Genomic DNA, 12,327 nt, shown 5'->3' with positions numbered 1-12,327 from the left:
CATCATACTTTAATTCATTAAATTCTTTAAAAAATAATTTCTTTTCATTCTCTGAAGCTATTTATTACAGCTTTGAAGACTAAGTTGAGCATCTGTATCCTCTCAGAGAAAGTTTCTATTTACTTCATTTTCCTGTGTATATATTACAACATTCTTGTTTTTTAATTAGGTCCCATTTGTTATTTTTGCTTTTATTTCTATTCCTTTGGGAGACTGACCTAAGCTAAAACGTTGGTACTATTGATGTCATAGAATGTTTTGCCTATGTTCTCTTCTGGCAGTTTTATGATGTCATATCTTATTTTTTTAAGTCTTTAAGCCGTTTTGATTTTATTTTTGTATATGGTGTGAGAGTGTGTTCTAACTTCATTGATTTAATGAGGCTGTCAAACTTTCAACATCACTTGTTGAAGAGATTGCCTTTTCTTCATTGCACGTTCTGGTGGATGTTTAAGATTGTATATCATAACACCTCTGGGTTCAGATTCTACTTCCTCTATCCCTCTTCCCTGGGGTGCTTGTTCTGTGTTTGTATGTTGGTTTGTTTGGACTAATTTTGTGGAATCTGTTTCCCTCACGGTTTGTGTGCACTGTTCTTTTTTTTTTTAATTCTTTTATTTTAAAATATTTATTTAGTTTGGCTGTGTGGCTTGAGAGATCTTAATAAGTAGTTTTCCAACTGGAGATTGAATTTGTGCCCCCTGCAGTGAAAGAGCTGAGTCCTAACCAGTGGATCACCAGGGAATTTCCTTCTTATTTTTAAAGTCTGGCTTCATAGGGGTCACCCCTGGGACAGCATAGCTTAGTGGTCAGCCAGTGGTTAATCAGAGGCTGCGCTTAAATACCTTGAGCCACTAAGGCAACCACCTTGCTAATGATTCTGTGTATGGCTTGGGGAATGTCTTCAAAGTCCAAGCAGTTTACAAGTCAGCTTGCCTTTTTTTTTTTCCATGTGTTTTCAGGCCTTAGCCAGGAATGTCCAGCCAGCTTGGGACCTCTTCAATCTTTCCTGGCTATGAATGACGTTGTACATGTACCCAACTTTTTAGACCAGAAAGGATAAGTGGAATTTTAGCAAGGCTTTTGAATGTTGAGTTTTAAGCCAGCTTTTTCACTCTCCTCTTTTGCTATCATCAAGAGGCTTTCACTTTCATCAGCATTCAAAATCTTAGCAACTTAGGTTGTCTCATTTCTTGAATTTTTCTGTTGATTTTCTAGGAGGATTTTAGTTTTGTGTTTGCCCCAACCAGTATCATGACTGGTTCTGATGTTGGCTTTCCTAGATTGTCACTGAGGAGTAGATTTGTTTTTAAAATGTGCCTGGGCAGGGACTTCTCAGTCTCTTCAGCAGGGCAGTGGAGCTGTCCACCTGGGTAGAACTTCTGTGTCATGAAGCTGGGGCTAAGGATGCTTGTAGTCCCAGGCTAATATGCCACAGGCTCCTCCTGTTCTTAGAATCAGCAGATATTTCTTGATACATGCTTCTCATTTTGTTATATGCCTTGCAGAATCTTTAAATTTTTTTTTTTTTTTTTGGCCATGGCTGCTTGGCATGCAGAATCTTAGTTCCCCTACCAGGGATCAAACCCATGTCTACTGCAGTGGAAGTGCAGAGTCCTAACCACTGGATGGCCAAATGGTTGTTTTTGACAGTTTTGTCGAGCTTTGTCATTTGCTTCTTGGGGAGGATTTACTACGCTCCTCACTTAGTCATTTCCGAAGTCCTGCTGATTGGTCAGTTGATTATTGACGGAGATGCAAATATAGTCCAATGGAAAGCAGTATTTTATTAAATGGTGTTGGCACAACTGGACAGCCGTATGTAAGAAAGTGAACCTTAATTCATACTTGGTACTGTGTGTGAAGATGTACTGAAAACAGATCATAAACACATGTGAAACTTAACCTTAATAAAACTTCTAGATGAAAACATAGGAACTTTTTGCAAATCATAAATATGACTAAGAACTTGTAGCCAGAATGTATGACTCTCACAATTCAGTAGTAAAATAAAAAACCCAATGAAAAATGGGCAAATGGTTTCAGTAGACACTTTCTCAAAGAGTATATATGACTGGTCATGAGCACATGAAAAAAGTGTTCAACATCATTAAATGCTAATTAAAACCACAATTAGATGCCACTACACACCTATTAGAATGGCAAAACAAAAAGAAAAACATAACCCAGAAAAATGATAATAGTAAATATGGACAAGGATATGGAGCAATGAGAAGTCTCATACACTGCTGGTAGAAGTGTAAACTGATACAGCCCCTTTGGAGAACAGTTTGGCAGCTTCTTGTAAAGTGAAACTTATCTGTGTCCTAGCAATCTCACTTGTACATATTTACTCAGGATAGAAACCTTGTACATGAATGTTTACAGTGGTTTTATTCCTCACTACCTATGCAGTGTTAGCATACACTCCATAAATATTTGTTGAGTAAAAACAAATGACTTACTGTGATTATTAGTGAGGTTGAGCACCACCCCCCTTATATTTTATCAGCCATTAATCTCTGTGATAGACAGATGATACCTAAGTTACTACCCTTTCCAAAAAATGATTTATCATAATGACTGATGTGACAGTGTATCTGAATGACACAAGAAAGAAACTTCTTGAAGGTAGACGACAAAGTTGAAAATATAAAGACAGTGACACCATATGTGGCACAGACCTCTAGTACTGTATTTGTTGAGACTTAAGTTAATTTTAAAAGATCTTAAGATTTATTTGGCTCCCTCCCCTTTTTAAATATGCTACTTATTTTCTTTTGTTATTCAGTCACTAACTCATGTTTGACTCTTTCTGATCTCATCGACTGCAGCAAGCCAGGCTTCCCTGTCCTTCACTATCTCCTAGAGTTTGCTCACATTCATGTCCATTGAATTGGTGATGCTGTCTAACCATCTCATCCTCTGTTGTCCCCTTCTCCTGCCTTCAATCTTTCCCAGCATCAGGGTGTTTTCAAATGAGATAGTTCTCCACATCACGTGGCCGAAGTATTGGAGTTTCAGCTTCAGCATCAGTCCTTCCAATGAATATTCAGGACTGATCTCCTTTAGGATGGACTGGTTAGATCTCCTTACAGTCCAAGGGACTCTGAGGAGTCTTCTCCAACTCCACAGTTTGAAAGCATCAGTTCTTTGGCGCTCAGCTTTATAGTCCAACTCTCACATCCATACATGACTAATGGAAAAACCATAGCTTTGACTAGACGGGCCTTTGTTGGTAAAGTAATGTCTCTGCTTTTTAATAAGCTGCCTAGGTTGGTCATAACTTTTCTTCCGAGGAACAAGCGTCTTTTAATTTTGTGGCTGCAGTCCTCATTCACAGTGATTTTGGAGCCCAAGAAAATAAAGTCAGCCACTGTTTCCCCATCTGTTTGCCATGAAGTGATGGAACCAGATGCCATGATCTTCGTTTTCTGAATGTTGAGCCTTAAGCCAACTCTTTCACTCTGCTCTTTCACTTTCATCAAGAGGCTCTTTAGTTCTTCTTCTGCCATAAGGTGTCATTTGCATATCTGAGGTTATTGATATTTCTCCCAGCAATCTTGATTCCAGCTTGTGCTTCCTCCAGCCCAGCATTTCTCAAGATGTACTCTGCATATAAGTTAAAGAAGCAGGGTGACAATATACAGCCTTGATGTAGTCCTTTCCCAATTTGGAACCAGTTTATTGTTCCATGTCCATTTCTAACTGTTGCTTCCTGACCTGCATACAGATTTCTCAGAAGGCAGGTCAGGTGGTCTCGTATTTGCGTCTCTTTCAGAATTTTCCAGTTTGTTGTGATCCACACAGTCAAAGGCTTTGGCATAGTTAATAAAGTAGAAGTAGATGTTCTTCTGGAACTTTCTTGCTTTTTTGATGATCCAATGGATGTTGGCAATTTGATCTCTGGTTCTTCTCCCTTTTCTAAATCTAGCTTGTACATCTGGAGTTGTCAGTTCCCTACTGCTGAAGCCTATCATGAAGGATTTTAAGCTACTAGCACATGAAAGGAGCTCAATTTTTGTACAGTAGTTTGAACATTCTTTGGCATTGTCCTTCTTTGGGATTGGAATGACAACTAACCTTTTCCAGTCCTATGGCCACTGCTGAGTTTTCCAAATGTGCTGATATATTGAGTGCAGCACTTCAACAGCATCATCTTTTAGAATTTGAAATAGCTCAGCTGAAATTCCGTCACCTCCACTAGCTTTGTTTGTAATATTGCTTCCTAAGACCCACTTGACTTCGCATTCTAGGATATCTGGGTCTAGGTGAGTGACTACACTATTGTGGTTTTCTGGGTTTAAGGCCTTTTTTGTAGTTCTGTGTATTCTTGCCACCTCTTCTTAATATTTTCTACTTCTGTTAGGTCCTTATCATTTCTGTCCTTTATCGTGCCTATCCTTGCATGAAGTGTTTTGTTGATGGCTCCAATTTTCTTGAAGAGATCTCTAATCTTCTCCATTTTATTGTTTTCCTCTCTTTCTTTGCATTGTTCATTTAAGAAGGCCTTCTTATCTCCCCTTACTATTCTCTGCAACTCTGCATTCAGTTGGGTATATCTTTCCTTTTCTCCCTTGCCTGTCACTTACTCTTCTTTTTTCAGCTCTTTGTAAACCCTTTGTAGACAGTCACTTTGCCTTCTTGCATTTCTCTTTCTTTTGGATGGTTTTTTGTCATTGCCTTCTCAGAATAACAGTGTTTGCTCTGATATAGAATTTTCTGGACTCATTTCAAAACCTATGGCAGAGGTTGTAAATTGGTGGCTGTTGAATGAATTTAACCACAGATATGTTTTGTTTGGCTTGTAAAGTATTGGTCAAACATAAGATTTGGACCAGCGTTTCATTCAGCGCAAAAACCGACTGGGATAGTGTAGCATTTCACCTTATGGACAAGGAAGGTGGTCTCCAGTTTTCCTCATCTCCTACCACTCCGTATTGTTTACCCAACAGTAAGGCCAGATGTGGGCTACCATATCACTGTGATTGTGCTTTTGTTTTTCTTATACCTGCGCCCTCATTCATTTGTGATGCTTCTCAGGCTGTAGTATTTTATGATGATAGACTAAGATATAAAAATGTTACATCCTGCTAACATGGTTAACATGTTAGCATGTTTACATGTTAGCATGTTTACATGTTAACGTGTTTTATATCTAACATGGTTAACATGTTAGATATAAAAATGTTACATCCTGCTAACATGGTTAACATGGTTGTTAACCATGTAGTATTTTATGATGATAGACTAAGATATAAAAATGTTACATCCTGCTAACATGGTTAACATGGTTGTTTTCTTAATGTAGTGTCTTCATTGGCTCCTCTGGCATGGAGCTGATATCTCCCAAGTAACTGCAAGAGGCTGGACGGCAGCTCACATATCTGCTATCAGGGGACAGGATGCTTGTATGCAGGTAATAATAACTTGGTTACGTTTTCTGTTTTTCTTATAATTTTATTTATTTATTTATGGCTGTCCTGGGTCTTCATTGCTGTATGTGCTTTTCTCTCGTAGCGAGTGGGGACTACTCTCTGGTTGCGGCATGCAGACTTCTCATTGATGTGGCCTCTCTTGTTGGGGAGCACAGGCTCTAGGGTGCCCAGGCTTCTATAGTTGGGGCTCCCGGGCTCTAGAGCACAGGCTTAGCAGTTGTGGCTCATGGGCTTAGTTGCTCCACGACACATGGGATCTTCCTGGATCAGGGATTGAACCCATGTCTCCTGCATTGGCAGGCAGAGTCTTTACCACTGAGCCACCAGGGAAACCTTTGGTTACTTTTTTAAAAAGTCAATACATTTAATTGCTTTAGAAATTCCTTCCCTAGTGGCTCAGTGGTAAAGAATCCACCGGCTAATGCAGGATATGCAGGTTCAGTCCCTGGGTTAAGAGTCCTCTGGAGAAGGAAATCGCAGCCCACACCAGTGTTCTTACCTGGGAGATTCCATGAACAGAGGAGCCTGGCGGACTATAGTTCATGGGGTCTCAAAGAGTCTGACAGGACTGAGCGATTAAACAACAACAAAACAAATCACTCAAACAGATTGTTTAAGATCTGAAATTATTTTCTCTCTAAAGTAGTTGGCTATCTGTTTGGGTTGTTTTAAGGGCTGTTACAGTCATGTCCAGATTACCATGCCTAAAATTCCTCATTTAATGTATTTCCTTAGCTAGAGTTACACATTAATATGTGTCAGGATCTAGTTTATTGGAGTAAATAGGTTGAAAAAAATGTAGTGAAAGGATTGAAATTTGGAGGAATACGAAATCGTATAAGCAAACAGTCCCTAACTGTAAGAAGCCTGAGATTCTATTTGCAATGACAGGACCTTTACTCAGTGAGTTACAAAACAGTACACATCATAGTCTTTGAGTAAGATGCTCATGAAAGTATAGATGAGAAGAACTGTAGAACTTGAGATAGAGGAGTCATAAATGGAGGGAATGAAACTTCCAAATGAAACTTCAGCTAATCCTAAAAGAATGAGTTGATTTTAAGAAGATAATTTGTGAGGAAGCATTATATGTAGGGAATGTGAAAAGAAAAATAGTGATTAAATTTATCAAACACTTTTTGTCAATCACAGTCTCCCATGCATCACTTAATTTAATACAATGGTGTTTTGAGTTTCCTTTCATGTAAATTAGGAAACAGATTCAGAGTTAAGTATGTTGCCTATGTTAGTGAAAAAGCCGAAGTTTGAATTCAGACTTTGTCCTATTAACATCTATGCTATAATTCTGTGTGAAATCTTTGAATTGGAAAAGTGTGGTGTGTTCAAGGAATATACTATTGTAAGAGTTTGACTGAGTGTAGATGGTTTGTTATGTGAACTGTTCTGAACTAAGTTTAGATAAGCCAGATTTGTAAAATGTCTTAGTAATAGAATAAAGATTCATTTGTATAGGAAAGAGACTTTTATATGTGTGTATATATGTGTGCATATATATATATATGCACATATTACACACATGCACATGTATGTTAACAGGGAAATGTGGTAATGAAAACAGTATTTTAGGAAGTTATTTTAGCAAGATGCATCCAGGATTATCTAGAATGAATAGTTTGGAAGCAAGAAGATCAGGAGACTTTTGGTATAATCACTAACCGTAGAGGATAAGATTAGTTGGTTGCAATGAGAAACAAATAAAATTATTTAAAACATCTTACAAAGTAAGCACTGACAAAGTATAGTGAGACTGTAAGGTTTTGAGTCAGAATGACGGATAATTATGGCACTATAGATAGGGACATCTGAGAGGAAGAGGAGATTTGGGAGGAAGGATGTTGAGTTCAATTTGGCCCATGTTGAGTTTAAGGTGCCAGTCAGTCATTCAGGTACAGATGGTCTAGGCGGTTGAAAAGGGCACTGGGGAGCAAGATTTCAGGAGAAATAAAGCTTAGAGAAGAGTGTCTGGAGAATTGAGTTTTGAAGCATGTTTCTAGTGGGGATGGAAGCAAGTAGTGAAATGAGTAAAGAATTCAGAGGAGAAAGAGAGATAGAGAGCCAGGATGCATCGACTGCAAATGAAGGAAGAAGCTGAAGAAGTCAGGTAGTGTATCAGTTACAGAATAAAACTAAAAGGAACAACACTTAAGGAAATGCCATTGAATTGGAGAACTCTATAGTGGGAGGTTGGCTGTATTTCTGGAATGATAGAGATAGCATCCGGTTTGTAGGTGGACTTTACATTCAGGCACTGAGGTGTTAATTTGAAAAGTAGGCAATGGAAGGAAGGTACAAATACAGTAGTAACTTAAGGGGGTATCAGGGTCAAATGAAGTTTTACTTGATGCTTGCCTTCCCCTAAGCACTCGTTTGAGCCATTCTCTCTGTCTTGATTGTCCTTTTCTTCCTCAAAGTGATCTCTTCATTCTTGGAGCTTTTGTGATGCTTTTGGGTACTGTGCTGTGCATTTACTTACTAAGGACTGCTTTGTATAGTTGATTATCTTTGTCTCTACATATATCCTAATTCCCTAAGTTAGTACATCTTCATATTCTTTGTAGTGACGTAGTAAGCCCTTGGTATGTGGTTTGTGATGATTATTGACTGGTCTGTTAATGAGAGTCAGCCAAAATCATGGAAACTATTCTTCCTAAAACTCTTGGTAGGAATTATGACTAAGTAAACTTTAGCTGAGATACTGGTAAATATAGGCTGGTTAGAAAAGAAAAAGGTCTGAGGGAGATAAAATTGAAAAATGCTAGCTAATAATTTTTTAAACTAATTACTCTGTATATTATATAGAGGGACATGTTGTGTATGTTCCATAACCCATATATAGAAACTGGGCCAAGTGTAAATTCATATGGAATCTCCTCAGATGCAGTTAGAAGTTTGATTTGGAGCTTAGAACTGGTCACTTTAATAGTGAAGTCCTTTTATTATATTAAAAACCCAGTTAATAAAAGATCCTGCTTTTGGAATAGAGGAAGTTTAAATTTCAGTTTTATTAGCTTAGCATTAAATTATTTAAGTTAATTTTAATCTGTGCTCATGAAAAATTTATGAATTATATGTACCTGCTGCTGAGTCACTTCAGTCGTGTCCGACTCTGTGCGACCCCAGAGACGGCAGCCCACCAGGATGCTCCATCCCTGGGATTCTCCAGGCAAGAACACTGGAGTGGGTTGCCATTTCCTTCTCCAGTGCATGAAAGTGAAAAGTGAAAGTGAAGTCGCTCAGTTGTCTGACCCTCAGCGACCCCATGGACTGCAGCCTTCCAGGCTCCTCCATCCATGGGATTTTCCAGGCAAGAGTCCTAGAGTGGGGTGCCATTGCCTTCTCCGTATATGAGTATATGTACATACTCAAATCAAAATGTGAAATCAGTTATGAGTGTCTCCTAGGTAATCTTAAAAAGGATTTCAAGCTTTTTCTTAGGACTGGCTAAGAATTTCTTAGACTTTGCGTGTAGCACACATGAAAAAAAGTTATGTAATAGCTTAGCTATATATTAATAAATTGCTTGCCTTTAAATAATCTGCATCTGCATGATTTAGCGTCTGTGTTCACATACATTCCTTCTTATTTCTCTGCCTTCAGGCTCTTATAATCAATGGAGCCAACCTGGCAGCTCAAGATGATCGTGGATGCACTCCTTTACACCTTGCTGCAACACATGGACATTCTTTCACTTTACAAATAATGCTCCGAAGTGGAGTGGTGAGGTGTTCCTGTTAATATGTGAGAATGTATAATCATATAGATGGACTAACATTTGGTAGTCTGGTTATCTCTTCCTGACTTTTTATATCCTTCATAAGACTCTGGACATAATTTGATCTCTCTTTTTAACTTTCCCATCCTTAAACATGGGAGCAATAATTTAATTAAATCTTCAGCAACAAAAAAAACAGCTTAGTGGTACAAAATATTTCAGAGGCCCTAGGTCCTTCATATGAGTTCAGAGTTTACCAGGGAAGATTTTGAGGCTTTCAAACACATCTTAACCAGCAATTGTAACCTTTTTGAATTGATATGTGTTTACCCATGTTTCTTTTGTAACTCTTAGTTCATGAACTAATTTACAAAGTGATTTATATCTCCAAAAATTTCATTTATTGTAATATTTATTTTTAAAATTGCAGTGGTTATAAAAAATAACTTCTTATAGGAATTAAATATTTTTCATTAACTCTTGGATTACATTCCCAAGGTATGATTTGATCATTTGAATCCATCTTTCATTTTGTTGGTCAGGAACTTGTGACCTGTAAAATGACTAGTTAAGTACCTTTTTAGAAACAGTTTCTACGTGGCAAGTTATAATCTTTTTAAAAAGATTTTAAAATATCATTAGTATTTTATTTTAGCTCATATGTTCAAATCAGTGGTTGCAGTAAACATTTCTGTTATATTTAGTGTTTGCCTTACAGTTTTAATAACAGCTTCTTGTTCTCATTTGTAGAATTAAGCTGCTAGACTTAGTGTTTTTGCTGCAAAATTGGAAGAAACTGAGTCCTTGTGAATGTTATCTCTAGGATCCCAGCGTGACTGATAAGAGAGAGTGGAAACCTGTGCACTATGCAGCTTTTCATGGGCGGCTTGGCTGTTTGCAGCTTCTCGTGAAATGGGGATGTAGTGTAGAGGACGTGGACTACAACGGAAACCTTCCAGGTATTTGCAAAAGCAAACATTTTGACTTTTCATTAATATAAACTTTTCAAATGTTTGAATCATGTTTAAGAAGTTTAAACTGTCATCATTCTAATAGTTCCTAACAAAACTGAGGTAGTAAAATATATTTGACATGAACATTTTTTTTAAAAAATGTATTTATTTATTTGGTTTTAGTCATTCTTTTGAGTATGTAGTAATATATTTTTGTGGTTTTAATTTGTATTTTCCCTGATGACTAGCGATGTAGAACATCTTTTCATATGTTTAATGGCTGCTTAGTTATTTTCTTCTGTGAAATACCAGTGTGAAACTTCTGCATTTTTTTTTTTATTAAACTGTCTTTTTTCTAATTGAATTATAGGGGTCTTTATATATGCTAGATGCAAGCTCTTTGTCACAGGCGTTGCAACTATCTTTCCCATTTAACTATCTTTTCTATGTCTTGCCTTTTCATTCTTTTGAGATATCTTTCGATGAATAGAAGTTTTAATTTTAATGTTTAATAAGCTCTTCCTTTATGGTTAGCGTTTTCTGAATCTTATTAAAAAGTCTTTTCCTACTAGGTGAAGACACTCTTTTGTGTGTGTGTGCACGCGCGTGTGTGTGTGTGTGTGTAAATTTTCCTCCCTTGGCAACACTGCACGGCTTGAGGTGTCTCAGTTCCCTGACCAGGGGTTAAATCTGGGCTCTGCAGTGAAAACGTGGAGTCCTAACCACTGGGTCATCAGGGAATTCCCAAGGATACTCTTATAGTATCTTCTAGGAATTTTATTATTTCATTTTACGTTTAAATCTCCAGCCCACCTATCACCGACCTTTCTGTAATGCAAGGTAAGGGGCGGTTTCATTTTTATTTAGTACTTTATTGAATTTGCCTGATCACTTCGTTCGTCTATTGTTCACTGCTCATTGAAAAAACATTCAACTTTTATTTCTTTAAAACTATACATTCTAAAAAATGTATAATTATTTTATAACCATTTATAGTATATTTTTAATAGTATAATGTAGAGGTTAAGAATGTGGCCTCAGGACTATACTGCTTATATTCAGATCTCTCTCTTAAAAATTATTAATTCAAAATTTATTTTTAAAGCATCTGTCCATCAGTCCCTAGGTGCTGTGGATATCACTGCAAATAAAACAGACAAAAGTGTCTGCCTTTGTATGGTGGTAAGGGGGTAATTATTATTAATAATAATAATAAAAATGAATAAAGAAAGGCAATGCCAAAGAATGCTCAGACTACTGCACAATTGCACTCATCTCACACGCTAGTAAAGTGATGCTTAAAATTCTCCAAGCTAGGCTTCAGCAATACGTGAACTGTGAACTTCCAGATGTTCAAGCTGGTTTTAGAAAAGGCAGAGGAACCAGAGATCAAATTGGGAACATCTGCTGGATCATGGAAAAAGCAAGAGAGTTCCATGAAAACATCTATTTCTGCTTTATTGACTACGCCAAAGCCTTTGACTGCGTGGATCACAATCAACTGTGGAAAATTCTGAAAGAGATGGGAATACCAGACCACCTGACCTGCCTCCTGAGAAACCTATATGTAGGTCAGGAAGCAACAGTTAGAACTGGACATGGAACAACAGACTGGTTCCAAATAGGAAAAGGAGTACGTCAAGGCTGTATATTGTCACCCTGCTTATGTAACTTATATGCAGAGTACATCATGAGAAATGCTGGGCTGGATGAAGCACAAGCTGGAATCAAGATTGCTGGGAGAAATATCAATAACCTCAGATATGCAGATGACACCACCCTTATGGCAGAAAGTGAAGAAGAACTAAAGAGCCTCTTGATGAAAGTGAAAGAGCAGAGTGAAAGAGTTGGCTTAAGGCTCAACATTCAGAAAACTAAGACCATGGCATCTGGTGCCATCACTTCATGACAAATAGATGGGGAAACGGTGGAAACAGTGGCTGATTTTATTTTTCTGGGCTCCAAAATCACTGCAGATGGTGATTGCAGCCATGAAATTAAAAGACACTTACTCCTTTGAAGTAAAGTTATGACCAACCTAGACAACATATTCAAAAGCAGAGACATTACTTTGCCAACAAAGGTCCATCTAGTCAAGGCTATGGTTTTTCCTGTGGTCATGTATGGATGTGAGAGTTGGACTGTGAAGAGAGCTGAGCACCGAAGAATTGATGCTTCTGAACTGTGTTGTTGGAGAAGACCT

General features: G+C 37.7%; 1 protein-coding gene across 8 annotated transcripts in view; it reads left to right on the top strand.

The window, feature by feature from the left end:
- The window catches only part of ANKRD42 (ankyrin repeat domain 42), a 56,162-nt gene that overhangs the window by 10,319 nt on the left and 33,516 nt on the right, over positions 1-12,327 (top strand). For all 8 annotated transcript variants that reach the window (XM_010853200.1, XM_010853198.1, XM_010853199.1 and 5 more), the window contains 3 exons: positions 5,312-5,419; positions 9,057-9,176; positions 9,995-10,130. In XM_010853200.1, coding sequence (XP_010851502.1) covers positions 5,312-5,419; positions 9,057-9,176; positions 9,995-10,130 — 364 coding nt within the window. The remainder of the gene's footprint in view (positions 1-5,311; positions 5,420-9,056; positions 9,177-9,994; positions 10,131-12,327) is intronic.

The sequence above is a fragment of the Bison bison genome, unplaced genomic scaffold, assembly GCF_000754665.1.
Source record: "Bison bison bison isolate TAMUID 2011002044 unplaced genomic scaffold, Bison_UMD1.0 scf7180017864324, whole genome shotgun sequence".
Classification (NCBI taxonomy): Eukaryota; Metazoa; Chordata; class Mammalia; order Artiodactyla; family Bovidae; genus Bison; species Bison bison.
The sequence above is the reverse complement of the archived record's forward strand: the minus strand, read 5'-3'. Positions and strand labels throughout refer to the sequence as shown.